The 27,617-nt window shown below is 43.6% G+C and overlaps 1 protein-coding gene across 3 annotated transcripts; it reads left to right on the top strand.

Moving 5' to 3' along the window:
- Positions 1-57: 57 nt before the first annotated feature.
- On the top strand, positions 58-27,167 carry rock1 (Rho-associated, coiled-coil containing protein kinase 1). 3 transcript variants are annotated; one of them, XM_076098213.1, is made up of 34 exons: positions 58-925; positions 10,227-10,308; positions 12,016-12,116; positions 12,293-12,430; positions 12,580-12,755; positions 13,648-13,732; positions 13,879-14,023; positions 14,226-14,364; positions 14,579-14,670; positions 15,599-15,758; positions 16,102-16,177; positions 16,294-16,382; positions 16,738-16,786; positions 17,025-17,160; positions 17,503-17,594; positions 17,718-17,964; positions 18,490-18,596; positions 18,756-18,906; positions 19,604-19,764; positions 19,882-20,066; positions 20,682-20,751; positions 20,835-20,938; positions 21,095-21,260; positions 21,360-21,453; positions 21,539-21,627; positions 21,737-21,928; positions 22,034-22,199; positions 23,610-23,680; positions 23,820-23,908; positions 24,053-24,131; positions 24,316-24,577; positions 24,761-24,968; positions 25,143-25,212; positions 25,598-27,167. In XM_076098213.1, exons 1-33 carry the CDS (start codon positions 833-835, stop codon positions 25,192-25,194), a joined length of 4,146 nt encoding a protein of 1,381 aa, XP_075954328.1. In that variant the 5' UTR covers positions 58-832; the 3' UTR covers positions 25,195-25,212; positions 25,598-27,167. The 3 variants fall into 3 exon arrangements, with proteins under 3 accessions (XP_075954328.1, XP_075954329.1, XP_075954327.1); XM_076098214.1 differs by lacking the exon at positions 25,143-25,212; XM_076098212.1 differs by having other exon boundaries at positions 25,143-27,167.
- The last annotated feature ends 450 nt before the right edge of the window (positions 27,168-27,617 follow it).

Below are 27,617 nucleotides of genomic sequence, written 5' to 3'. Positions count from 1 at the left end.
TCTGAACTCTTTTGAATGCGCCTCGGCAGGGCGCATGCGCAGTACTTGACATTTTGAAGTTGCTTTCTCCGGGGTGTTTGAACAGGAAGGCGGACATGTTGGTCAGGCTGTGGGAGAAAATCGGGCATCGTCTGCTGGTTTTTTTTCTTTCCGAAAACTAACACACATTTTAAAGTTGATGGAGAAGCCTTCGACCCGGGAGATAGAGCACAGTGGACGGGAAACAGTCGACACTCAATGACAGTACGCACGGGATGCAGCGGAAGGACCGCCGTTAGACGTCGTAACGATACCGTGTTTTAAACTCATCGAAATTTGGAAGAAGCAGAAGTTTTTTTTCCCACCACTTCTACTTTTGAGCTGTCAGAATCTATTGTCGTTTTCTGTGCAAGGGCCTGTGGCACAGATATGGGAACGGGCCTGGACTAACCTTCCTATAATCAAAAACAGTTAACTTTTAATTGCCTTTTTGTTCGGATGCACCAACATTTTTAAACCCTTATCCTCAGTGGCATCCTGCGGAGGCTGACTAATCTGTCGCCGCATTTATCTTTTGCCACTAGAAGTTGTCTGCCACTCATTACCGAGGGGAAAAAAAAAAAAAACCTCTTTCGACTCGTGAGAATGTGGCTTTTGTACATTCAACGCAACCTTAAACGTTTCATCGTCTGTGAAAGCTCGAGGAGAACGATGCATTTTCTTTAAAGTGCTGCGTAAAGTTCACGCGAAGAAAAGGAACATTTTGGCTAGCTAGCTACTGGCTGGCTGCTAAAGCTAGCTAGCTAGCCAGTGAGCGTGTTTTTGTTCACGACTCGAACGTTTAACAGCAAACATGTCTGCTGGGGAAAGTATGGCGGCTCGATTTGAAAAAATCGATGCCATGTTGAAGGACCCACAGTCAGAAGTAAACACGGATTGTCTTCTGGTAAGTTTGTAACTTGCTAGCTAGCTTGGCTTGGCTAGGTCGGCTAGCGAGTCAACCGTTCTGGGGTCAGGCTACTACTTGGAGCAGAATTCTTTCTTCCGAGACCAACAAGTCGTCTCGATTGTCACTGACGGAATGTGTCTATATAAACTCAGACACACACTTAATCATGATCCAACACCTGCGTGTGATAACTTATAAATATATATAAATATTAAGCATTTGCAAAAAGAAAACAATGAACAAACTCTGGTATCCTACGGTCATAACATTGCAGCCCCAAAAACAATGAATATGTAATTGCTAGCAGTGGGATAGATGTTTTTAACTCGGATGTGTATTCAGTTAACACTTAACAAAGACTGCTTTAATAACTAATTAAACAACAATGGTAACTGAACTAGACTGACAGGTGGCAGCCGGTTTCCTGTTCTCTACAATGCAGACATACTTTGTCAGATTACTTGTGGTCAGGGCCAGTTAACACAGATTATGCTAAATTTCTGATCATCTGTATTGATTTCCTTGCCACCCACTACAGTGTGATACTGCTTTATGATGCCACTAGTGCACTTTGATTTTAGATCACAGGGAAGTTGGTGGTTAGGTGTGCTGTTTTGTCTAGATTGACTTATCTCAGCTTCATTTGAAGTGATAGGCTGCCTCTCAAGCCTGTCGTAACCTGCAGGCCCCCACAGCTGCATCGGTACACCTGCCTGCTGCTTCACGTCTATGGGCGACAACTGATGTGACTCTCCAGCCTTGAGGAAAGAAGGCGGCTGCTGCCACGTGCTAAACCCCTAAAGCAACACCATCATAGCTTTTTTTTTTTTTTCAACAAATTACATGCAGCAAATAGGAAGTGTTTGTTGATATCAGGATCCTTTCAGCTTGGGTGACAGTGTCACTGAGTGTTTTCACAAGGATTGGGCTCTTAGTGACTCATGAGAGCAGTCACACTCAGATGTTGGGTGATGAACCCTCTACGTTATGCTAGAGTTCACGGCTCAGATTAACAAGGAATGACCGGTAGTTTAAAGTCTGCCTACATGCGGTAGTTTCATTGTAACTCCTTCAGGTGTTGTTCACAGCAGGTCAATCTCTTTGATTAATGATTCCTGTATCTTGATTGTATGACATGGAATGTATTAGCAGCTCGCAGGCTGACTTAACAAGCAAAGGAATGCCGGGGAAGCGGTCTGTTTTGGGAAAGGGGGCTTGTCCTAAAACCCCACCCCGCACACACACGCACGCACACAACTTGAAGTGTTTGTGTATAGGCTGCTGTAGATCGCTGTCTTTTGAAAAAGAAAGCTTGCTTACTCTCTGTGACCTCCCATCCTGTTGCAGAACGAGGCAATTAAACTCACCTGAAAGTGCACACGCGCTGCATTTTTTTAATGGCTAAAAGCTATGGGGACTGTTCCTGCTGGCAGCCGCACACACAAGGGTGTTGTTCCTCTCTCTCCCCCCCCCCCCCCTTCTGCAATCTGGCCTGATCAATGAATGGAGGCCTTTTGCTGAGGCTCCCTCTGCCACCGTGCAACTCCACCCACAGCTTAATAAAATTCCGTGCTAATCAAATAACCTCTTGTCTTTGACTGGCCCGGAGTTCCCTGTGTGTCCCAAAGCCATTCTGCACGTCTGGAGAGAGAGAAAGAGTGGAGGCCAGGCAGGCAGCTCTGAGGTAGCTGGGTGTGGGCTCCTCTCTCTACCCATAAACCAAAATTATGTGGACTGAAGACTCATGTTTCTTGAAGGCCGTGAATCAGGACGTTTAACTCATAAAGCAGCCGACATGCTTGGCTATGAGTAATAGGTTCCATCAGAATGCACAATGCGAGCCTTTTACTGGCTGTGTTTTTCTGTACCTGAGTCTGAAGTAGAGCACTGTCGGACATAAACATTCTTCCAATAAGAGGCCTGGTCTGTGTTGTGTGATGGTGACACTCGGCTCTGGGCCGGCCTATTGAGCACAGTATTCAAGCCCTGTCGCCCCTTATCTTCACCCTTTAAATAAATCCTGCTTGGAGAGAGGAGAGCCTTATCTGGATGCCCCCCCCCCCCCCCCCCAAATGATTGTGCTCTGGGCCGGCCAATCTGAGCAGACAGAATTCCTGACATTGTGATGTGAAAGCTCACTGACATTAACGGTCTGAGCATTGTCCACGTGTGTGTTCTTCTTTCGGCAACATCTTTCATCAAATGTGTGGATTGAACGTGCTCACCTTAGTTTGAGTCTCTGAACGCTAGCATTGAGGAAACGTGTTTGCCAAATTATTAAAATATGGAATATAAATTGCTTTTTCACTGTGTCCCTCAGTGGTAGACTCTGTAATTATTTGGCATATTAAAATGGTTGGGTTTATCTGTTGGAACATGTTTTGCAAGGGCTTTGCCTGCTTTTGAGATGAAAAAGCAGGCGTTTGTCTTTGTTCCTACTTTTGCACTTGGGGTACATTTTGATCCCTCTTTCATCTGCTATTTGGACTCTAAATCTGTAATAAGAGTAATTACAGGAAACTGCACGGCTAGTAAACCAGATTTGAAGCCAGTGGTTGACGATGTGAATGTTGCACGTACATGTTAAGGTGGATGCTCTTATTTTGAAGTGATTTAGAATATCGGTTGAATAAGATGGAGTAGATAAATCAACAACAGTGAAGTGGTACAGTTCATGTGGTGGCAGGCTGCTATGATGCACACGAGCGTTGTGTTAATTCATTCATGCTTTTAAATTTAGATCTATTTAAATGCTTTATTAAATGAATGATATAATGAACGCGTTAAAATCACATTTGTAGGTTAACGGCTGCCGGCATTTGCCACTCAAATTAGATTTCGTCCCACAACAACATCTGTGTGGACTAATTGATGGAGATGCTTGTCACTGAATAATGGTCCTGTGTGGCAAAGAAGCTGTGGAATAGAAATTGCTAGTGTGAAGCTTTTACTTGTTTACATTAAGTTGTATTGTTGCATGTGGCATGTTAAAAAAAAAAAAAAAAAATGTATATTTCAAGAAAAATTCAGCCTAATTCTGAAGTTCAGACATTCAAAGGAAACTTATGATATAAAGCAACACCAGCGTCTCCTGATGTTGACCATAAATAACTCTTGCACAGGCAGAGGGACCGTTTTCTGTCACAACTGCCTAAATCTGAGTCATGAGAATGATTTGTGGAATCATTTTACCGGCGTTCCTCCTAAATCGCCTCGCATAGTCGATCTGCTGTGGCCCAACTTGAGTAACAGCCTGGAGGAGTACAGTCAATCTTTGTCATGCCTGCCCGTGTCCCAGTAACCTTTGCCTCCTAATGGACAAACCTCACCTGTTAGGTGTTGTCAGCACTGATAATGAAGCTACAGTCTGTGTTTGGTTCTTGACTTAGAGACACATCTGCACAGCGTTGACAGAGGGAAAACTTTTGTTTTGTTTCATATAAATGCAAGAGTTAGTCAAATCAAAATATTCAGTCTCATTTTCAGTAACTTATTCATTTGGAGCGATGCATGAGCTCACTCGTCGACTATCAGTCTTTGAAGGACCATACTGGTGGTTATGTGTATGCATGTTAATATGCATTCAACCTTCTTATACTTACCAGTAATTGTGTCCATTTGATAAAGCATGCTATTAGTTTCTGGGTTGATTTACGGCCATTGTTTTCCGGTTAGTTCAGTCACCTGTTTCTGCTTTGTTTTGCCATCGTTCTACATATTCATACAAAAACAAAGAGTGTGCATATAATTGTGATATTGTCCAGCTTTGTTATTGTCCGGTGGTAGTGCAGCTCCCAGGAGACATTGATGGAGTCATGGCTGTCACACTGATGGAAGAGTTAAGAGCGGCAGAACTTTCATGGCGGTGCTATGCCAACTTCAAGCATGCTATTTTCATAGCTAGAATACAGAAACATTTAATGATGAATTGAATAATCTCCTTGAGTTGATAAACATGAATTTGCGGTCACGGTTATTGTTCCGTTCCTATTGTCAGAAAGGTTCAGGGCTGAAGAACAATTGGCGGAGCTATTTGTAGCTCCACTGACTGATTATGTGCAGGAATGCATACTAAAATGCTCCAGTCTTTTAATAATGGAACACTCTCTCCTTTTTGATTCACCCATTGAACTTTACAGCCTCCTGCTTTTCTTTCATCTCCTTTCTTAAGGGCTTCCAGCCCCAGTTAGTTCGTCCCACTGACAGCGGACTCTGTGAACCCACCCAACCCCACACCCTGCCCGGTGAAGATGGGTCGGAATAGGCCGAGTCAACGTTTTAATAAGACGGTTATTTGTCGGGGCGAGGTCAGAAATCCTGGGCCAACTCCCAAGTTTTTGCTTGAGAATCCCGAGCTCAGTCGGTGGAACACGTGAGTGCGCTCCACTGTTGGAATAACTCAATTATATTTTGACATGAGAGCGTTTGTGACGGTGTTTCTCGCTCACTGGGACCTCATAAGGAAATGGAATGCCCCTGTTTTGCCACCCCTGGGTTCACTGTCACTGCCATTTATCCAGCGGAGCTGTTAGATATGCAGTCTTTCTAGGTAAATGGGATTTTCTGTCAGTAGATATCATTGTACAGCAGGGGTGTGCAAAAGGAGTTTTGGACCAAGAACTAAATCTCTCAATGAAACTAAGTTGTATACATGTATTTGCGTGTACCTGAGAGTTAGCAGCGAGGAAGCGATGTGGTGTTTTCACACTTTGAGTGGTTTCATTGGTTTGTATGATCACATTGGTGTGGAACTTCCTTTTTTATTTGCGTGGCGAACTGAATGGCTGTCTGAACAATTGCTCACATGTGGAAAGCATATTGTCTTAAAGAGGTGGCAGAAAAGGAAGTGAGGAGCAGGGCTCGACTTAGGCCGGTCCACATGCCTTGTGCTGGCATGCAGAAATGGATGATGTGGCTGAGTCTCCCATGGAAATTTTAACTCAGACTTTAATGTCTGGAAAAGAGCTTGTGTGTGTGTGTGGATTCCTCTCCCCTAAAGCTTAAAGAAATAATTGCCATATGTAATGTCAACCACCGGCTTGTGCGTTTTTATATAATTACTACATTTCGTTAATAGGCTGATGAGATGTTATTTTTAATATTATTATTTAGTGTCGCCCTCTGGCTGAAGCAGCATCAGCAGAAATCGGATAACATGGAGTCCTGTAAGCTCTGGTTTGGATTCCCAGCTATATATATATATATATATATATTTTCTTTTTTTCCAAGACTGCCACATAATAAAACATAGCCTGTGGACTGACCACCCAATGCTTTTTGCACATGAGTGACTTTTATGCATGGTTTTGTTTCTAATGGGGTAGATTGTAAGAGAATTTTGTATGTTCATAAATATTCTCACTAACTTTTTGGATTATTGTTGTCGTAAACTCTTTGCCGGTTGGTTCAGGGCTGTCCCTTCAGTGAAAGAAGAGATCTTAGAGGCTAAAGTCTAGCTCCACGTACATTTAATATTTACACACCTTGTGTATATCTCTATTTATCTGCACTACCGCAGCATTTTCTTTTCCATTTTGCGCAGCAAATTTTTAGCGTTAATGCCCCTTTTTTTTCGTTCTGTTTGCCTGGAAAGCAGACAGAAACGCCTCGGAAATTTCAGCTGCAATAAGTGCGGTAGATGTGCTCGTCTACCAACAGTTTAATGGCTGGAAATGACTCTGAATTACTAGCTAAGAAAGAGCTTTAACAGTGATCCTGGGCCGCCCGCCTCATATTTGTTAGCGTAGCCTGGAGCTGATTTTGTGTCTGTGCTACTGGCTGCTCCATCTGGCCCAGTGGGAGAGTGGTCTCAGAGCTAAAGCCAGATAGCAGCAGATGATGTTTGGTTACTGACCCTTACACAAACCACTCAGCAGCGGCTGCTTATGTTTCATATTTATAGATATATCGAACCGGATGACTCTGCCTCTCTCTGTGTGTGTGAGTGTGCAGAAGTTTCGATACTGCTTGGCACTGGGTCATTCCAGAGAACCCATACCCAGGCCTGTAGCTGATACAGACAGTTGTTACACACTATTGCTTCTTCAGATTGCTTGTTTGTTGTTGTACAGTTTGCACTTAAATCCGCTTTGTTCTAATTGGCAATTAAAATCTTCTTTCTTTTTATTCCACAGTGTTTCGCTGTCTAAACTAAACTAAACCGTGTTCTTTTGTCCCGCTGGTGTTGCGGTAGAAGACTCTTGGCATGGCTCTCCTCTGATTTTTCTTTGTTTTTTCCTTCATTTGTTCTACCATTGGACCAGCCAGCCCCACATGCACCGGCCCTCGTCTCCCTCCTCCTCTCCGTCATAGTGTTGGGCTCTAGTGCTGATTGAAAATAAGGCTCACTGTGTGACTCTGTGCTTGGGATGGATTATTTTTCTTTTTTCCTCCCTTCCTTCACTTTTTGTTGAGAACTTGTTTGGCCACATACCTAAAATAGCTCTCTGACGTGTACGGTCCCGTTGAGGAATGTTACTGTGGCTGTCTCTCTGTGGCAGGAAGTTATGCAAACGTGCATTGCTGAGCGCGGAGCCTTGTCATTAGGGTCCTGAAGGACTCACTTCTTCAGCTTTTTTTTTTTTTTTTTTTTCAGTGTAGGCTGGTTGCGAACAAGGCCCCCTTTTCTCCCAGCCTATGGCCTGGGTTGTGTAACTTATCCCACCAGAAAGTTGACTTTTAAGTTGTTTTTTTGGCTCTCACCTCAGCCATGTGTGTTGATCACAACCTCCCCTCTTATTAATTTCCCACATTCTGTCCACGTCGCTTTTGTTCTTCCCACCAGCCATTCTTCGCCTCCCATTTCAACTTTTCCCCTCCCATCTGCCTTTTTCCCCCTGTTTCCACCCATCCCACAGGGCTCTTGCTTGTTTTATGTCTCATTGATGGGTGGTGGTGGTGGTGGGGGGGGGGGGGCGCGACATGGCCCTGACCTCCACTCAGCAGAGTTACTTAAGAGGATTCCTCGGCTCGTCTGAGCTGCTGATTCAACGTGTGTCATCATTGTTTTGCTCAGAGACGCAAAAAAGAAATCCTCTGAATATTTAACCGAGCATCATTCACAATACAGGAATGACAAGATTTTTGGTATGAAAGTGGGTTCGGAGAATGATGTATCTTATGTCAACAAGTGGAAAAAAAAAACGTGTTTAGATCCAGATCAGCTGGAATATTAATATTTTAATCTCTGGGCTAGGTGACCCATGGCAAGGTGTCAGAAAAGGCTCAATTTCAACATCTGGTTCACACCCGCTACAGGGAAAACATAACAGTATGTTGTGTTCAAGTGCCTGTCTTCTTTCAGCCATTGTGGATTATAGAAGATTAGATTAAATCCAGCCGGTGGCATTTGTGCTCCTATCCAGCCAGAGACAATCTACCCTGTCCTTTGTGTTTGTAGTGCTTGGAATCTCAATATTGTAGCTGTCACATCACCATTTGAAAAGGGTGTTTATATGCATTGTCTTTTTCCACTCTTATTAATCAACACCATCCTGTTGATCTGGTTTTTACTACCAGCAGGGACAATGCTGCTCGAGCTGTCAAGAGAGAGTTTGTAACGAGGGTCGCTGGGTGCAGCGCAGCATTGTGAAGTCACCCGGTTTACCTCACTGTTCAGGTATTGTTAGGCACCACCCTGCTGCCCCAGTCATCCGAACATACTTAGCTTCTTCAGTTGCTTTTTTTTTAGAAGCTTTGTTAGCAGGGTGGGAAACTCTTCTTTTGGTCATCCAGCAATATAAATCGCTTTTCACACCAGCCATTTCTTATGTAAATGTGTTAAGGTGGAGTGTATCCTGTTAGTGAGGCTTATCCCATTCCTTTGATCATATTAATACATGACAAACTATGGTAATTCTATTTCTATTTCACTGCTGCTTCCAGCTGACTTCTTAAAGCTGGTGCACATTTAAATCATGACGGGGAAAGAAGTCATTTTCTTCTAAATAAGAAACATGTTCTTCAGGCTACCTTTTGTTGTCAAATAACGATAAAACAGTCATGGCTGCTAGCGGTGGAGACGGAAAATGAATGGGCTGCTCTTAAAACAGCTGAAGCCGTGTTTGAAACAGTCAATAATATTCAATAAATAGCATAAACATGACTTTATATTCATGTAATAGATACACAAATGGCAATTGGATGACAATCTGCATGTAAAATACTGAAAACAATATAATTTGGTTATAATAATGGTCTGCTTATCGTGATCAATTTTCACTGTAGAGGTTTCTACTGTACTAGTGTCCCATTTACTGATTATTGCATGCTATGTGCAGGCGCCATTGGGAGGCGATGTGTGAGTGAGATGAGAGCGACCGGAAATATTAATGAAACAAACGCTTTTAATTGGAGACTTTGTTGTTCCTCCAGGTACGAAGTTGATTCACAGCCTCTTTCATTACAAAAAAAACAAAACTCAAGTTTCCTCGTTGCATCACAAATGAGACTCTTTCACTGCAGCCATTGTTTGTAATTCTCTTACGTCACTTTGCTGACGCTGCGCCTGCGCAGGAAGTGGTCGGGATAAGGTGGGAGACTTCAAAAACCTGATCGGAACCTAGACGCTCATGTCCATATTAATGCACAAACTGTAGTAAAGCTGTGAAACATTCTTTTTCGCTACGTCCATGTTTTGCTTACTGGCTTCAAGGCTTTCCTTCAGTGTGGCTCATAAAAGCATATCTGGGCAGCAGCTGACTCCAGCGCCCAGACATGATAATCTTCCTCCGACTGCATATGCTCTCATGAGCAGATGTACGCTGTCAGAGGCCTGACTATCGATAACATTAACACCACACTTGTTTTTGTTACAGTAAGTGAAGCTGCGGCCTCTTACAGGAACAAGAAGGAGTGCTCGCGATATCCGCTCGGCCCGTTCAGAACGTTTGTTTGAAACGGCAGAATTCACTTATAAAGAAAGCACCTCATGGATTTCAAAGATTTTCTGTCGGCGGGACGACAATAATTTTGTGAATTTAAATTGCCGCCGTCTATGGCAGGAGACATGCTTTGAGGCTCCATTTAATAAACTTTAATAAGCTCTGAGATCCTTCAGTGGGTCTGTTATTAATCACTTTCACAAACAGTGAATGTTTACAGTAGCAAGAAGCTGAAAGCCTCCGAGACATTATTAATGTAATCCGGGCTTGGCGCCCAGTCGCCCACTCATGGCTTTATGCTGATTCTTCAGAGACCAGCAGCCTGACGGGCCACAGCTTTGTTTTACATGTTGTGTGCAGCGTAGACGCTGTAGCTCTGTCTGCCTGCTTGCTAACCCTTTCTCCTCTGCCTGCAGGACGGCTTGGACGCTCTGGTGTACGACCTCGACTTCCCTGCCCTGAGGAAAAACAAGAGCATTGACAACTTTCTGAGTAGATGTAAGTAGCTCACATCATGCATCGATCTCCGTGTCTTTCACTTTGAACCACTTTGTGTTTGCAGACCCCGTTGCATACGGGTACAGGCCTAGGCTTCAGAGAAGAAGGCTGTTTTTGGGTCACCGTCTCTATGTAGGCTTGGACACAATAGGTGTCTGCTGCTTAGTGTCCCCAACAAAGGGGCTTTCATAAATGGCTGGTGACCCACATGATGCCGATGGTGGTGGCTTCTCTTTTTCCCAGTGCCCTCAGACTGGGAAACCTCATAACTGAAATGCCTACCAAAGGACGATAGTGAGGCTGAATCGATCTCTCCTTCACAGATCTAGTATAACTGCACAATTCTTCGCAGTCACATTTCAAGGAAACTATCATAATACAGCGTTTGTCCCATAACTTGTTCTTGTAAAGCCAGCCATGTCTGATGTGGGGGGGGGGGGGGGCATCAGTGTTATATCTTCAGGGATATATGTCTTTAATTTCCTGAATTACATATAGGCAAACATATCATTTCACCAAAACACCTACAAGCAAACTAAACAACGAATGTCTACTCCCACTCGCAAGTTGTAACGCAGCCTTTTCTCCCTCCCCTTTGTGGCCTGTTTTGTAACCTTCACTTTTTGTTTTCCCTGGTTTCTCAAGAGTTATTCCCCAGTAAATACAGTTTGCACTGAAATCTATTGAGATGCGTATTCACGTGCAGTATTGATCGGGTAGTGACAGCTTTTATGGGGAAATGATTTCCACTCTTCCTGCCTTCCGGTTTAAGTAAAAATAAAAGTCAGTGTTTCATATTTTGATGATCAGCTCAACCCACTGTAAACCCCTGGGCTGAATTACTCTTGGTACAGTACATTGGAAATGCATTGACGGATGTGGACTAATGGACTGGCTGTCATGTGAGACACTGGTCCTCAGTAGCATGCATTGCCTGAAGGGCTCTTCACTCTGAATTCTCTCCTCCATGCATTGTGCGCTGCTCTTGATCACATCAGCTGATTGCTCCATTGTATACACGCAGGGCCCTCCACCCCCACACACATACAAATACACACAGTGTGTCTGTGTAACGGCAACAAAATCCTATTTGTACCATTTCCAAACACACGTTTTGGGTCCTCTGGGATATTTCATGATCCCAGGAACCTACGCTCCCAGTAGAAATGACTCTCTCTTAAATGTTCTTATTCCAATAACTCGGGCCTTGCTTTTTTATTTTAGATCGATTGAGTTATGACCCATGTGAATTGAAAATTCCCCCCCCCCCCCCCCCCCCCTAGTTCAACTGTGACCAAATTTGTCTGAACAGTGAATACAGTGTCCCCTGAGGGAGCTTGCATTGTTACATCAGGGAGAGGCCGACCCTCCCTGAGCAGCAGCTCTCAGCTGTGCAGAGGCGCTGTCAGCGCTTTGTGATCTGTCTGCCAACAGGCTGGATGTTCATATGAAAGTCTGCTGTATGTAAACAGTACATAACATCTAAATGATGTCGGGAAGTAAAAAAACGAAGAAAAAAAAAACCAGGGTAGCTGATCTCCCAAACAAAATGCAACCTCTGGAAAATGTATTTTGGTAACAGAAAACCTCTGCAAGCTCTCTCGGGCACCTTATACTGTATTAACTAAAAGTCAGTGCAACAACTTAAGCTTCTATAACTTCTATTTTCTATTAACATCTCTCTCTACTTGTTTTGTTTTTCCCCAGACAAGGAAACCATTAGTAAAATCCGTGATCTACGCATGAAAGCGGTGGACTATGAGGTGGTTAAAGTTATTGGGAGAGGAGCATTTGGAGAGGTGCAATTGGTAAGAAAGCTGTTTTGTGATGTCTACAAACAAGTATTATAGTCAGTATTTTGTTTTCTATTAGTTCAGTAATAATGTAACATTCTTTGTGTGTTGCTCTAAAACACCGTTGCTTGTGAGAATTACTTGAATGCGCCTAATTGATTGTCAACACTTCACCTTTTTTTGTTTTAAAGGTAAGACACAAAGCCACGTGCAAGGTATACGCCATGAAGCTGCTGAGCAAGTTTGAGATGATCAAGAGGTCGGACTCTGCTTTCTTCTGGGAGGAGAGGGACATCATGGCTTTTGCCAACAGCTCATGGGTGGTGCAGGTAAAAAAAAAAAAGCATCTAAAACTCTACCTAACCTAGTGTGGTATTATATGTAGGCCTCACCTACATAAACCCAGCACTGTGTGTGAGTCGGACTGGTATTTCTTTGGTATTTTTACGAATAATTTCCTCTCGTTTCTATTCTGCAGCTCTTTTTTGCGTTCCAAGACGACCGCTACCTCTACATGGTGATGGAATACATGCCGGGCGGCGACTTGGTGAACTTGATGAGCAACTATGACGTCCCAGAGAAGTGGGCCCGCTTTTACACAGCCGAAGTGGTGCTGGCTTTGGACGGGATCCACTCCATGGGCTTCATTCACAGGTGAACTTCTCCACGTCTCCGTTGTGTTTGTCGGGTTTTGTTTTTAGGCAAACACGTTGATATTTGATTAGTCTCTAATGGAAAATGCTATTTCTGACTTATGTGAGGTCGTTGAGGTTTCATAGTCTGTTTGGAATGGCATCTGAAACCTGGAGGGTGTAAAACCATTTATCTTTTATGGGTCTTGACAACTGAGGTATGCAGCAGGATGTAGAAGGAGTGGTAGCGACCTATGGTCTAAGGGGGCTTTGTAATAAGCAGGAAGTCCAGGGTCAGAGGTACTGTTTTTAGCATGAATGCTAGTTCCTTGCTAGTGTTCTTCTAACTATAGGTGTCATGCAGCTGTCATTACTGCTTGTTTTTAAAAACCGGGACTCAAAACTAATGCTCCTCCAACATTAGAAAGTTGTATATCATGTGTTTTTTCCCCCAGTTAATTATTTAGTGTATCAACCTGTATCTCAAACCTGTTAAAATGTTCTAAAATGAGTAGCCACTTTTTTACAATATAATAACTTCTGCCGTGACAACTTTTTAAACTATTATAAAATGCTCACGGATATTATTCTACACACTAAGCTCTGTGCACTGCTGCGATGGTTGACAATTCACACCATGACGGTTGCATTAAATAGCTCTCTGTTGTAGTGAAAGGAATTTTCAAGTAAACGTATCCTCCGCTCTCTTGGGTCTACTTTCATGCCTCATTACAGCTGACCCGTCGGCTGCAGAACACTGCAGCACCTTCAGACACTTCTCAATTGGAGAGCTTTATTTCCCTCAAGCAGCTCTAACCTCCAACGGTGCACATAAAGCGCATGCAAAGTGATTTCGTTTATTTGTTTGGGGTGTTGTACATGCGTTTGATGTCTCTGTATTTTTGCCTTCTCAGGGACGTGAAGCCCGATAACATGCTGCTGGACATAGCAGGCCATTTAAAACTGGCAGACTTCGGGACCTGCATGAAAATGAACAAGGTGTCACATTTAATTTCTGTCACCATAATAATATTTACAATGTATGTGGTGATAACATTTAAGCATGTGTTATACTGATAATTCATTTATTTCTTTGAAAAAACTAACAAACTTGAAATGATTTAAACAATGTGTCTCCTCTTCAGGACGGTATGGTACGATGTGACACAGCAGTGGGAACTCCAGACTACATTTCGCCCGAGGTACTGAAATCCCAAGGAGGAGATGGCTATTACGGCCGAGAGTGTGACTGGTGGTCAGTGGGAGTGTTCCTGTACGAGATGCTAGTTGGTGAGTGTTTGATAAGATATTTCCCGTCAGGGTTCGTGTTGTTATCTTGTAAATCTTATCGACAGAATGAAGTTGAAGGTCAAGAACGACGAAAGCCTTGAGTGGTTTCTACCTTTCCCTCGGTTGTAAAAGATGTTCCTGCTCAGTTTGAATGTTTGTTATGGGGACATAACAGTGACCCGTGGCTCTTGTTTGTGCTCAGGCGACACTCCCTTCTACGCGGACTCCTTGGTGGGGACCTACAGCAAAATTATGAACCACAAGAATGCCCTGACCTTCCCCGACGACAGCGACATCTCCAATGACGCCAAGAATCTCATCTGTGCTTTCCTCACTGACAGGTTAGATAGCGACATACTGAGCACTTAGGGTGGGTTCTTATCATTACACCCTCTCCGGGTTTGGGCATTGACGGTGGAAGGAATCTTGATTGACATGCACATAATAACGTAGAAGATGTAGCTCTTTGCGTAGAGATATTTAAGAACTGCTTCTGCCGAACATAACCGTTGACATGATCAAGAATTCAAACTTGTCCTTCCTGACCCCCTACAGGGATGTCCGCCTTGGCCGTAATGGCGTAGATGAGATCAAGAAGCATCCTTTCTTCAAGAATGACCAGTGGACGTGGGAGAACATCAGAGACAGTGAGAACACTTTCACCGTTAACATCACGGATTACTTTCACACCTCCCGTTTTCATTTGGCATTCGGCTCCCTGTTCCTTTGATCGTGTAGCCAGCGTCCATGTTTTTCCATTTGACCTACTACACAGACATTTGCAGGAAATTCTTGTAGACGAGCCATTCATTCAGTATCCTCTCCGAGACTAAACGTGATTCCTGCTCAGAGGAATAATTGGCAGCACAGCCCTTTTTGAGGCCAACGACGGGGGGGGGGGGGGGGGGGGAAAGCAGTCCATGGCAAATGTTAATGCGCCTGGGTTGACACTGGAGCAGAGAGAGATTAGAAATGGAGGGCTAAATCCAGGAGCTATAGTCAGTTCTTTAGTGGCTTTATATTTAATACTTTACTAGGCTGCAGTCAGCACTTTAGCGTTGGCCTACTCTGTCGTTCCACTGGCTGACCAGCTCTGCTAACTGGCTGGTTTCCCTTGTTTACAAAAAAAAAAGGGGGTTTCAAAAGAGATCTGTGATCCAGAGAAAAGCTGAACATGTTTCTGTGTCTTTTATCTATCTGGAAGGTAATCTACTTCATAATATAGTTATGGCAGATTAAAAAATAATAGATCCATTGAAAAGAGACAAATAGGTCAAAGTCAACAAATATGTTTTACATGATTTGGATTAAGTGATCGTTCAAGACCTAATATCAGCATATAAGTTACAGATGCATGCATGCATAATGTGTAATTAATGATGGAGAATAATCATCTTGGTGGCTGACAGATCTTGACTTGCCAATCATTTCAGGACTCTCTTCTGTAACCTGTGTTTTTACATGTTGGCTGAATCACGGGCGATGCCATAAACAGACAGTGACTTATTATACGTAATGAACTGGTGGCCCCGTTTGTCTGTTTACGAATCTTCCATCTTGTCGTGCCCTGTGTAGCGGCTGCCCCGGTAGTGCCTGAGCTGAGCAGTGACGTGGACACTAGTAACTTCGATGACATCGAGGAGGATCGGGGAGAGGAGGAGACCTTCCCCATACCAAAGGCCTTCGTGGGCAACCAGCTCCCCTTCGTCGGCTTCACTTACTACAGCAGTCAGCAGTGAGTCTGCCAGACGTGTTCATAATCAGCGGGATTGTTGGTTCGATTTTCCTTCGACCAAAGGAATCATTTTTAAAATGGGCCCTTTTAGATGACTTATGACTTCAGGAGCAATAAACCTTTTTCATGGTAGAACTCAGTTTGTCATAGTAAACATTGTTTGAATACCTTATGTTGGAGCAAATGTCAGATATATTAACTCTCCGGGTTGCCTGTAAATGCTCCTGTAGTTAAGAACATTGCTGTGAAGAAGCAGTGGTAGTGTTTCGTTTTCACCTTAACGAGAGGTTTTAATACAACTGTTGTGATTATGCTCCAGTAATTAAATGTCTTCTGTTTCCAGCCTTAAGCGCAGCTCCAGCGCCGCCACGAAGGCCAGTGACAAACGTAGCAGCTCCACAAAGGAAGACAAGAGTCATGTAAGTGGAAGACTTTTGGAGATCTGCCAATTTATTCGATTTCCCTTTTTATAAAGTTTCCTGCAATATCTGTCTGTAACTATGAAGATCTAAGATTGTTTTCATGTCTGTTTTAGCTGGAGAACCTGCAGAAAAGGATTTACCAGCTGGAGGAGCAGCTCCACAGTGAGATGCAGCTGAAGGATGAGTTGGAGCAGAAATGCAGGTATTGAAACAAGAATTGTATTCATCACAAGAAGGAAGCTGCTTACACAGTCAAAGCACAGAGCGGATGCAAATTCTTTGGTCTCGTAGACAGACAACAGCATCACAGAGGGAGGTTTAGTGAGAAGACATAGACATTTACTTCTAAATAAAGTCGTTATTGTTTCTAGTTAAATTTTGATATTTGCAAATGCAAAATGGGCCACAGATAGGTTATCATGTCACGGTGCCGACCTGTTCTTTTCCCTCTGGTTGCATGTGTATTGTTACATGTTTATAAAGAGTAAACCAGACCTTTGTACACTTTTTATTCAAGAGATATCCAATGTAGTGATGTATTGTTTTGTTCTCCCCAGGACGTCAAACACCAAGATCGACAAGATCATAAAGGACCTGGATGAAGAGGTACAACATTCTTTTTATGGACAAATTATACATTGTTTTTGTGATATTTGCTTCTTTAATTGCAATTATATCCATAAACGTAAACTGCATCGCCAGCTTTTGTTTTGGTAATGCATCTAAAAAGTGTGACGATGGAATGAAACGATGAAGTTGAATTATTCTACTGTTACGGAGGTTAGATTACGAGCTGGTTTCTTCCTGCCACACATCACAGCTGCTCTGTTGTTCCTTGCCACAGGCGAACCTGAGGAAGAGTGCCGAGGGCAGCGTGTCTCTGCTGGAGAAGGACAAGATCATGCTGCAGCACAGATTCACAGAGTACCAAAGAAAAGCTGACCAGGACGCAGAGAAGAGGCGCAATTTGGAGAATGAGGGTAAAGATAATGAGGCGCTGCTGACGTGTGATACTAATCTAGGTTACTCTATGTGGGCAGCAACTAATGGTTACAATCGAATCCCTTAATACAAATTATATCTAAGCAAAGAATTCACACGCAACATTTGAATAAATAAAAGGTTTATAACCATCAACACTACATTTCGTCCGCCATGTTTCTGCGTAATTGACATTTATTCAGCACGTCGTGTGGCAAAATTTTGCAGACTTTCCGATTTGTTGTTTTGAGGGTACTAGTTTTTCAGATTATTTCAACACTACATGAATGCAGCATTTATAAAGCCCTGTTTAATTCATTTTCAATCTATTTTTTTTCTAGTGTCGACTTTAAAGGAGCAGCTTGAAGACATGAGGAAGATCAGCCAGAACTCTCAGGCCTCAAATGACAAGATCGTGCAGCTTCAGAATCAGGTAGACACACACACACACACACACACACACACACACACACACACGCACACACACAGTCTGGACAAGTGGAGGACAATACATTGAACTTCATTTTCCCTCCCGCTCGTCTCTTCTAATTGACAGATGGAAGAGGCCAACGACCTCCTGCGTGCAGAGTCGGACACCGCGGCGAGACTGAGGAAGAGCCACACAGAGATGGCCAAGTCCATGAGCCAGTTGGAGAGCTTGAACCGCGAGCTGCAGGAGAGGAGCCGCGCTGCGGACGGGGAGAAGGCCCAGCTGGAGAAGGAGCTCCTGCTCCTTCAGAGCTTCCTGGACTCGGAGAGGAGGAACTACAGCCTGGGCTCTGAGGAGATCAGGGAGCTGCAAGGTGATCCACCGACACACAGATAATGACACCGACATATGCAAACGCAGCACTAAAATCCATAACGATCCATAAATCTGCTTTGAAACTTCCTTTTAAAGACAAAGACAGGGGTGTTTAAAGTAGCTAAGTTTAAAGAGTGCATATATATATATTAAACCAGCTCAGTGTGGTTCTAAATAACTCCTTTACTCTCATTCAGACATTTGAGACAGCTGCAGAAATTCCCATAATAGAAGCCGTCACCCACTCTCCCACTGATGTGTGAGACATGCCCAAGTGCTGACAGCGCCTACAACAGTCAAATTGGTTATCTTTTAATGAGAACCAGCGTCTGAAAGTCATAGAATTAGTGGGGCAGGTGGGAATTGGAGTCACTTTCAGAACAGTAAAAAAAAAAGTGTCAAACAAGTATTAGGTGTTTTTTGTGGATAAAAGTTCTTGACATTGAAATATATGAATAAAAAGGCCAGCTTCATATCATAAGCACCGTGAAAGTGACGATGTGTCTTTATCGTCCGTTCTCAGCGAGGATGTCGAGCCTGCAAGAGGACAACAAAAGCTTGAAGCACAGCCTCTCCAAAGTGGAGTCTGAGCGCAAACAGGCTCAGGAGAGGAGCAATAACCTGGAGAAGGTATACACAAGAAGTACAAATACTTATGTCTGTCCGATTACGTACGTGCTTCCACCCTGTCGAATTGCAGGAATTGCTGTTATTTAGTGTATTTCTTCCAAGACGATGGGACAGCTCGCCTTCATGTCGTTCTGTTGTCACTACCCCTCCCCCCCACAGGAAAAGAACAACCTGGAGATAGACCTGAACTACAAACTGAAGACGTTGCAGCAGCGTCTGGAGCAGGAACAGACTGAGCACAGGGTGATGCGGGCACAGCTCACTGACAAATATGAGTCGATCGAAGAAGCCAAGTCAGCTGCCACGAATGGTATGCCAGTCCTCTGTCGGAGCACGTCCTGCTCCGCGGTTTTTCCTCTCTGCTTTTTCTATTTGCTGCCTTATTTCTTTTCTCCAATCCTACTTTAACTTCTGTATCTAATTACCTTTCTTTCTGACCTCATCTTCCTCTCCCTGTTTCATCTTTCTTGTCTACCGTCTGATCAGACCTTTACCTGCAGGGGATGTTTGTGTGGGAGGAATTCAAGGAGTGTAAGCGGGCAGCATGTCAGGACAGCGCCTCATTGCATATTAAGACTCTTAAGGGAGCTTTTTCAATAGAATGATGATCTGTCCAAATGATTTCTCGTCTTTTTGCCTTGAACATGCTGGAAAAGGCTTATTTCTTTCAGGATAGTTCTCCTGCTAATAGTTGAGGCTCATTATTGTCAATAATACTGATTCTCATCTACATTTCAGTTTTTCCATCTGGATTTTATTGCCCCCATGCACAAACGCATAGTATTTCCAGCTTCAAATACAGAGGGAAATATACAGAACTGAACCATTACAGCTCAGAGTATGCCTTCAGTAATAGAAAATGAAAACAAAAATGGTGGAAAATGCTCATTAGCGACTGATAATCAGATTTTGTGTTGATCCTGTTCCATCACATCTGTTCTTGTTGATGGAGTTGGGTACTCGTTGAACAAGGACTTGACCATTTTTCTGTCGCTGTCCTACTCCAGCTGTTCAGTCGAAGATGTCTGAGGAGAACGGCGCGAGGATGCGAGCGGAGAGCCGGGTCGTGGAGGTTGAGAAGCAGTGCTCAATGTTAGAGTTTGACCTCAAGCAGTCTGTGCAGAAGATGGAGCAGCTGATGAAGCAAAAAGAGAGGCTGGAAGATGAGGTAAGTAAAACCCCCCCTCACTCTGGCAGTATCAAATAAAAATGCCTTTTTGTACAGCATTTTTTTGTGCCTTATGTCAGAGATATATCTCACCTCCCCTTTGCCGTCCTTCCCCAGGTGAATAATCTGCAGATACAGGGAGATCAGGAGTCAAGCAAGCGTGTCCAGTCTCAGAACGACCTGAAGAGCCGCATGCAGGAGGTGGACCGCCTCAGGTGTTCAGAGAAGCAGCTCAAACAGGAGATCAACACGGTGCTCGAGAGTAAACGCTCGCTGGAGTTCCAGCTGGCACAGCTAACCAAGTGAGTGGCTTTTCTGCACTTTTTTTTTTTTTTTTTTTTCATGCAATTCTGCATTTGTTGTCCAACCTCTAATCACATCACATTGGATATTTGTCTGCATGCAATGTGTATACAATGAACATAATATCAAATATTATAAATAGAATAAATACTTGCATTATATCTACTTGACAAATAGGAGAATTTAAAGTTGCTGACACCACTGTGCCAGTTATTGTTACTCTGAAATGAATTGGCAGCAGCTGCAGCCAGGAGCTCTTAGTTTTCTGTTTGTGCTGCGCTGGCCAGTAATGCTCTTTGGAAGTCAAGGCGTAAATTGCCCGACAATTGCCTGCTACTTTCAAAATAGTGCTATTATTCCGGCTTAGGGGGGGGGGTGACCACGCCAAAGCTGTTCTGCAGCAGTGTTTACATCAAAGGATTAGAGTTTAGCGTCCGGCTCCCTCCACTCCATTGCTAATCCGCTGGCTAGTGCTGCAGCCCGTGCTGCTAGCTGTGCTGCTAGTTACGTTTTACTACAGGCGTGTTTGGAAAGTGCTGTGTAATTAGCTTATAGCTTAGCTTAGATGCATAGAATTAATAAGCACTTATTGTTTTTGGTTGATGTGTTAACAGACAATACAGAGGCAACGAGGGACAGATGAGGGAACTTCAGGACCAGCTTGAGGCCGAACAGTATTTTTCGGTAAGTCTCAGTTCCCCGATGTCTCGGTCCTCTTTATTAAACGTGAAAGCCACTGGCTAAACCATCTGTCTGCCCTCCATCAGACGCTTTACAAAACTCAGGTCAAGGAACTAAAAGAGGAGATTGAGGAAAGGAACCGGCAGGTACAAGAGACTCATAAAAAGGTGCAGGAGCTGTGCAGTGAAAGGTAAGAGAATCCGTTCTATTGAGGCCTCAAGGCCATCACTTAACCACCCAAATGTCAGCTAATGGTTTTATGAGTTTTCTTGTGATAACGAATGGCTGAAGAGACATAGGATTAAAACAATAATAATAATCATATTTGTTTTTATCCTGTACAAAGGGACTCCCTGTCCGCCCAGCTGGATCTGACGGTGACCAAGGCCGAGTCCGAGCAGCTTGCCCGGGCGCTGCAGGAGGAGCAGTACTATGAGCTCAACCAGGAGAACAAAAAGGCAACCAGCAGACATAAGCAGGACATCGGGGAAAAGGAGTCTACTATCACCCGGGTATGCAAATCCAACTCCGTGTTGTTATATCCCTCCACAATGTTTATGATGTTGTACATTTGGTAAGATGCAAATGCCTTTTTATTGTCTAAATTGTAGCTTGAGGAGTCCAATAACACTCTGACCAAAGATGTGGAGAACCTCAGCAAAGAGAAGGCTGAGTTAAGTGAGACGCTTAGTACTCAGGAGGAAGGTACTGTCCCTTTTGTTGAACTTAAATCCTCTTTGCTGCATTGTGATTACGTTGTGGCACAAGCTGAGTCTCTTCTTCTCGACAGAGTATGCAGCTCAGAAGGAAGAGATCGCAAATGCAATCAAGGCCAACTATGAGAAGGTCCTCAACACGGAGCGCACACTGAAGACTCAGGTAACGAGTCGCAGCTTTAGCCGGGGAGGTATTTTTGCAAACACCGGTAATGCCAGTGGAGAACAGTGACTGATGCTTTCCAACCGTTTCACTGCTTTTGATAACTCAGGCGGTGAACAAGCTGGCCGAGATCATGAACCGTAAGGACATGAAGCTGGACCAGAAGAAGAAGGGCAGTACTGCCGACCTGCGGAAGAAGGAGAAGGAGAACCGCAAGCTCCAGCTGGATCTTAACCAGGAGAAAGACAAGTTCAACCACATGGCCATCAAGTACCAGAAAGAGTTGAGCGAGATGCAGGGGGTAAGTTAAAGATGTTAAAGATGTTCCAGAGCACGAGAGCCCAGTAAACACTAAAGTTTTATCCTCGTTCTCAACCCACATCTGACCACATCTGCTAACCAACAGCAACTGGCAGAGGAATCCACATATCGCAACGAGCTGCAGATGCAGCTGGACAGCAAGGAGAGCGACATCGAGCAGCTTCGGGAGAAACTGAACGACCTGCAGCAGCGCATGGATAGCTCTAGTGTCACCAGCTTGCAGACCGATGAGACGGACAGCAACATTGCAGGTAGGGTCACCACAGGGACTGACTGGACTCTGCTGCTGCTCTTACTGCACACGCAGGACTCCTCTGCAGCTATTCAGTGAACACAGAACATCTAAATAGTCTGGGAATCGCATAGAAAGATGTAAAGTATCATTGCATTTCCTTTTAACATGTTAGGAATCTTGTGTTTATGTTGTGTGTTTATTGAACAGGCTGTTGAACAGCTGCCTGTGGTTTTAGGTTTTTGTTTAAAGTCACGTTGCCATACCTACTGCTGTACGACGATTAACATCTGTTCAAAATGTATGATCGTACCTTCCTCTACATCTTTTATTCACAAACATGCCTTGTTATAGGTCTGTTTTCATATGAGCTGGTGTCTGTGGTTGAATCCTTCTCTCTTTATTCCCCCTCATGTCCAGTCGGTTGTCTTCTTATCTTTGTAACATCTATTCCTTTCCCTCTGTGAGTAACTGAGGGGACCGGCCCCTCTTGCCTGGCCTGTGCTGCAGCTGTTGTGTTTGTCTTTTTTGCCCCCGATTTTTATTAAGTCTTCTTTTACCAGAGGTGGGAAACCCCTCTCTTCAAATTGTCTGACCAAAAAAAAAGGCAGACTTTCATGCAAAGATGCTGGCAGTGAACTTTCTTAATGTCACAAAAGGTCAGCCCCAACGGTAAAGTAACCACATGAGATCAGAGGTTACCGTCATACTAGACTACGCCCTGTGTGAGGTTTACCGCCTCGCACTCAGCCCCTTTCAAAACGGGTCTTGAAACTGAAGAGCCTGTTTTTTTAATTCATGGCACCGTGTGTGCACTACAAACACTCGACACTCTTTATTGTTTCTTTTGTTGTCGGCATGTTCATCTAGAAGTACTGCTCGTTTGGACACAAAGAGCTCCCTCACGATGTCACGTTTTAGTTGACAAGCCCCCTCTTATAGTTCTGTTCCCATTTAACTTTATGTTCAGCTGCATGCACTTGAAATGATCATTTTTAGCACCAAATGAGGGATATAACCTGCAATGCACATGGTTGTTTCTGTGAAAGGCGTGATCAAGCTAATTCAGAGAAAACCAATTCATGCTGAAAAACTCTTCAATTTGAAGTGATAATCTCCCGCGCTCTGCTAACATGCTGTAAGAAGGACTTACCCGTGTCCAATATGTTCCTCCTGCATGGGGAGTGTGCAGTAGCAGCATGGGATGTCTAAACTCCTCTCTAATCACTGCAGTCACCTTAACGCTGGCAGAACTCCTTAAGGGGTTCACTTGGTGTTTTTGAAACAATTATGGCCTTTGTCAGTTAACTTTTCATCCTCCCCCCCCCCAGTTGAGTTTGGATTTAAACACTGCATGGCCTTTGTTCCACAGTGCATTTCACTCACTGCATGGATTTGTAATTGTTGTTGCATCTGGGCTGCTTTTCAGAATCCCGATTGGAGGGCTGGCTGTCGATTCCTAACCGAGCGAATATCAAGCGATACGGATGGAAGAAGCAGGTATGTGTGCGTTTTTTTTATTGTTTTGTTTGGTGTTTCCTCTGCACACCTGCTTGTCTGTTTCGGTTTGTTGAGAATGCCGCAAACCCCTTGAGGGCAATATCCGTCTTCCTCTCATTGTCCTGTTTAATATTTACAGTATGTGGTGGTGAGCAGCAAGAAGATTCTGTTCTACAACGACGAGCAGGATAAGGAACAGTCCAACCCCTCGATGGTACTCGATATCGAGTAAGTCTTTTTTCTTTCTTTTTGACGGTCACATTTTTGCTGAAAAATGTTTTTCCCCCAAGGCCCAGTAGCAGGGGTTGTGTTTTACATGTTGGTGAAGGTTACAGTGTTATTGATACGTCATTTTGTGCCTTCTTTGTGCAGCAAACTGTTTCACGTGAGACCCGTCACACAAGGAGACGTGTACCGAGCGGAGACGGAAGAGATTCCAAGGATATTCCAGGTCGGAGGCTCCTTCCTGTTCTGGAGATTTCTCTATAGATTCTCATAAATGCGTTCTGCCTGTATATTTCTGATGTCAAGATGTCGAGTCAGATTCCGCGAAGCTCTGCTCCGCCACAGAAATGCTTATTTTTAAGCACAGATCTTTTTTTGACGTTTTGGCCTGCTTCTCCGTCTGTTATCAGATCCTTTACGCCAACGAGGGAGAGTGCAGGAAGGAGGCGGACATGGAGACGGGCCCTCAGGGCGACAAGACCAACTGTTTCCCACACAAAGGCCACGAGTTCATCCCCACGCTGTACCACTTCCCTTCCAGCTGTGAGGCCTGCTCCAAGCCTCTGTGGCACGTCTTCAAGCCGCCGGCGGCGCTGGAGTGTCGCCGCTGCCACGTCAAGTGCCACAAGGACCACCTCGACAAAAAGGAGGACGTTATCGTTCCTTGCAAAAGTAAAGTCCTTTGGCAGTCTAAGCTGTTGATGGTGTACAAACTCTTTATACTTTTATCTTTCAAGAAGACGAGCTATCGTTAACAACAATTAGTCAATTCATCTTTTATAGTAAACTGACTTTGGGTTTTGGACTGTTGATCTGGATTCTTGACCTACAACACTTTGTGCCCCTCCCACACAGTAAACTACGATGTGACCTCTGCCCGGGACATGCTCCTGCTGGCTCTGAGCCAGGATGAGCAGAAGAAATGGATCGGCCATCTTGGAAAGAAGATTCCCAAGACCCCGCCATCCACGTTTTCCAGAGCCTCACCTCGTTCCATGTCCACTCGCTCCGGACCAAACCAGTCCTTCCGCAAGAACCCTAAAAGCAATACGGGAAAGCTGAGGTAACTTGACAATTTGTGGCTGATGTCTTGTTCACTTGATTGCATGAAATACAATAAGGCAGTGTGCTGTTGTTTTTGGGCAGCGAGTGAGTGAAGCTGCATTATATCCCATCTGGTGGGCTGAGCTGTGGTCCAGTCAGTCACGTGACCTGCTGTTTGTCTCCTGTGTTGTAGCAGAGCGCAGTCCAGCCTCCAAGCAGCAAACACAACATCCAGCACTTGTTGACAGGAACTTCTTCAGAAAGTGTTGATACTTTTTTAGACTTTTTTTTTTCCTTCAGCTTTAAACTTGTCTATTTATTAATTGTGTTCCTGGGTGTTTCTAACACGAGACACTTCCTGGTTGGTTGGTTGGTTGACTCCTGGGCTCTTTCCAGTTGACACTTGGGATTTTTCTAATTGGCACTAACGTGTTGTTGGGTTCAGTAACTAACATGGACTTACTGTGCAACTCTTCGCTAGAATGGTCCATAAAAAGGATTTTTACGAAACATGCAGAGGTGTTAACGGTGTTGCAGTGTCTATAAACCGGCTTTTCTGTTGTATGTTGACTCTGATTGGCTTACTAACCGAGCTAAAGATATGTCTCTCTTTTACTGGACACCTGTCTTTGTTTTTGTTTCTTTCAGCTAACCATCTGAACCGTTTGGATTTTTTTCTGGACTCTAAACTTTGCCTCCTTCCTCATCCTCAAAAAAAAACCCGGAGAAACCTGTATTTACATAGAAAATTCATTGCAAAGAAAGAGTATATCAATAAATATCTAGCGCTGGAAAATTGCAACACATATCAGACACAAAGGCATCGTGGACATAAAGAGGCCTAACACCCGGCGCCGCCATCTTTTCCACAAGAGACAACCGTCGTTCAAACTCAACAAACTTGCAGCTCTCCATTTCTACCAGAAGATGGCACACTCGTCCTGGACTTAAGATGGACAGTGTGCGCGGATAGAGGGACTCACGTCATGGAGACGTTCTGTGTTTCATATTATGTGACAGTTATGATGACAGTGGGAAGGTAAACGGGGGTTTTGCTGGGACTCCTGCAAGTGTGTCTTCAGTTTAAGGTACCGTCATACAGGGATTGCGGATCTGCAGTGACTCGGGTGGAAAATGAATATCAAATGTTTTAATTTTTTTTTTCGCCCCCCCCACCTGACAGATACTGAAGCCAAAACGCAAGCGTGCTTCTGTCTCCAGTTAAAGAAAATGACTGATGCCTTTATCTAGTATCTCTGGCCTTTTTGCCTTTATTCTTATCACTCTGCAAGTCACTTATCAGGTTTGGGACAGAGTATTGGGACATAAGTATTAGATGTTTTGAGTATTGAGTGAGGAAGCATGCAAGATCATCATTTAAATCTATGCATTATTTTTATTATAATTATTTTTATTGCTCCAAGCCATAAGGAATATTCCATTGTAATGGCATATAGGAGTCCTAAAACTTAATAGATTTTTCTGTTTATTTGGTACATTCTGTTTTTTTTTTTTTTGTTGTAATGTATTGCCTTACATTGATTCATAGATACATGGTTCAAAAGGAAAACATTAAGTTAACAAATGTAAAACTGCACTGTTTGAATTGTAAATTATTTGTAGACTAAACAGGTGTAGCATTTGGCCCACCTAGTGCCTTAACGTTTGGATGTTGATTTTACTGCCATATCTGTTTGTTTTTTTTCCTCCAAAACAAGACAAATCTTAACTCTTCCATCATTTATTGTTTAAGAAATCGCCATGCATCTGTGGTTTTATCGGAACTTCTTCTCTGTGGTTTGAGTATATAAAATATATATATTAGATTACCTCTTTATGGACACATTGCAATAGAGATAGCGTGTCAAAAGAAAGTCCCTAAACTCGGTTCATATCAGAAGACAAATTTCAGAATGGTGTACCTAAAGGGAGACCACAAGAGTCGATGAGTGTCCTTGTTAACAATTACGAGTTGTTTCTCTTACACGGTAATGTCCCGTTAATGCAAACCCCCCCCCCCCCCCCCCCCCCACAGTGTATATAATGAGAGCGACATAAGGATTATGGAATACCTCCGCAATCTTTTTATTTGTAACTTTTTGTTCAGTTAAAAAAAAAGCACTGGAACTATGATCTACTCTTGTCTTGGATAATTTGCATGGTTAATTGCATTGGAGTCCGCACTGATGGATGTGTCAATAAACATATCTTTATCATTCACTGGATACTAGTTTTCACTACAGAAAGTGAGTGTGTTTCATATTTTTATTATCAGGCGTCACATGAGTGCATCTTAAAAGTGCGCGTAGTGGGCATCAGACACAGGGGGCTCCTAAAAACGCCAGGCTTATTGTGTGCCAAGTGGTTTTTGCGTCATGTAATTGAGAATTTATTTGGGGATTTGTAGTCCAGAAGCACATGATCACCTGATTTCTTAAGGGCCCTAAAGTGGGCTCAGTTTTATTTTCTAATTTTGTGTCTAAAGAGATTCCATGGGTCAAAATCTAGAATCTAGTTTTGATACAATCATTCCTGTTTTGTGCTTATGTTGCATATTCTAGAATTAGTGTAAATTACCACACAGTTAATGTAGTAATTAGTATCTTAAATAGACAGTACACACATGAATACACAGGGTGAGTTTTAATATGAATGAATGAAATTTATT

This window comes from Anarhichas minor, unplaced genomic scaffold (assembly GCF_050575085.1).
Source record: "Anarhichas minor isolate MPS153535 unplaced genomic scaffold, ASM5057508v1 ptg000024l, whole genome shotgun sequence".
NCBI lineage: Eukaryota > Metazoa > Chordata > Actinopteri > Perciformes > Anarhichadidae > Anarhichas > Anarhichas minor.
This window is presented reverse-complemented; position numbering and strand designations above follow the sequence as displayed.

Excerpts from the sequence above, each read along its gene's own strand:
- rock1 (XM_076098213.1), top strand. The coding sequence starts at position 833 with ATGTCTGCTGGGGAAAGTATGGCGGCTCGATTTGAAAAAATCGATGCC. Across the intron at positions 926-10,226 it reads TAAACACGGATTGTCTTCTG|GACGGCTTGGACGCTCTGGT; the intron begins GTAAGTTTGTAA and ends CTCTGCCTGCAG. Across the intron at positions 20,752-20,834 it reads AGGCCGAACAGTATTTTTCG|ACGCTTTACAAAACTCAGGT; the intron begins GTAAGTCTCAGT and ends GCCCTCCATCAG.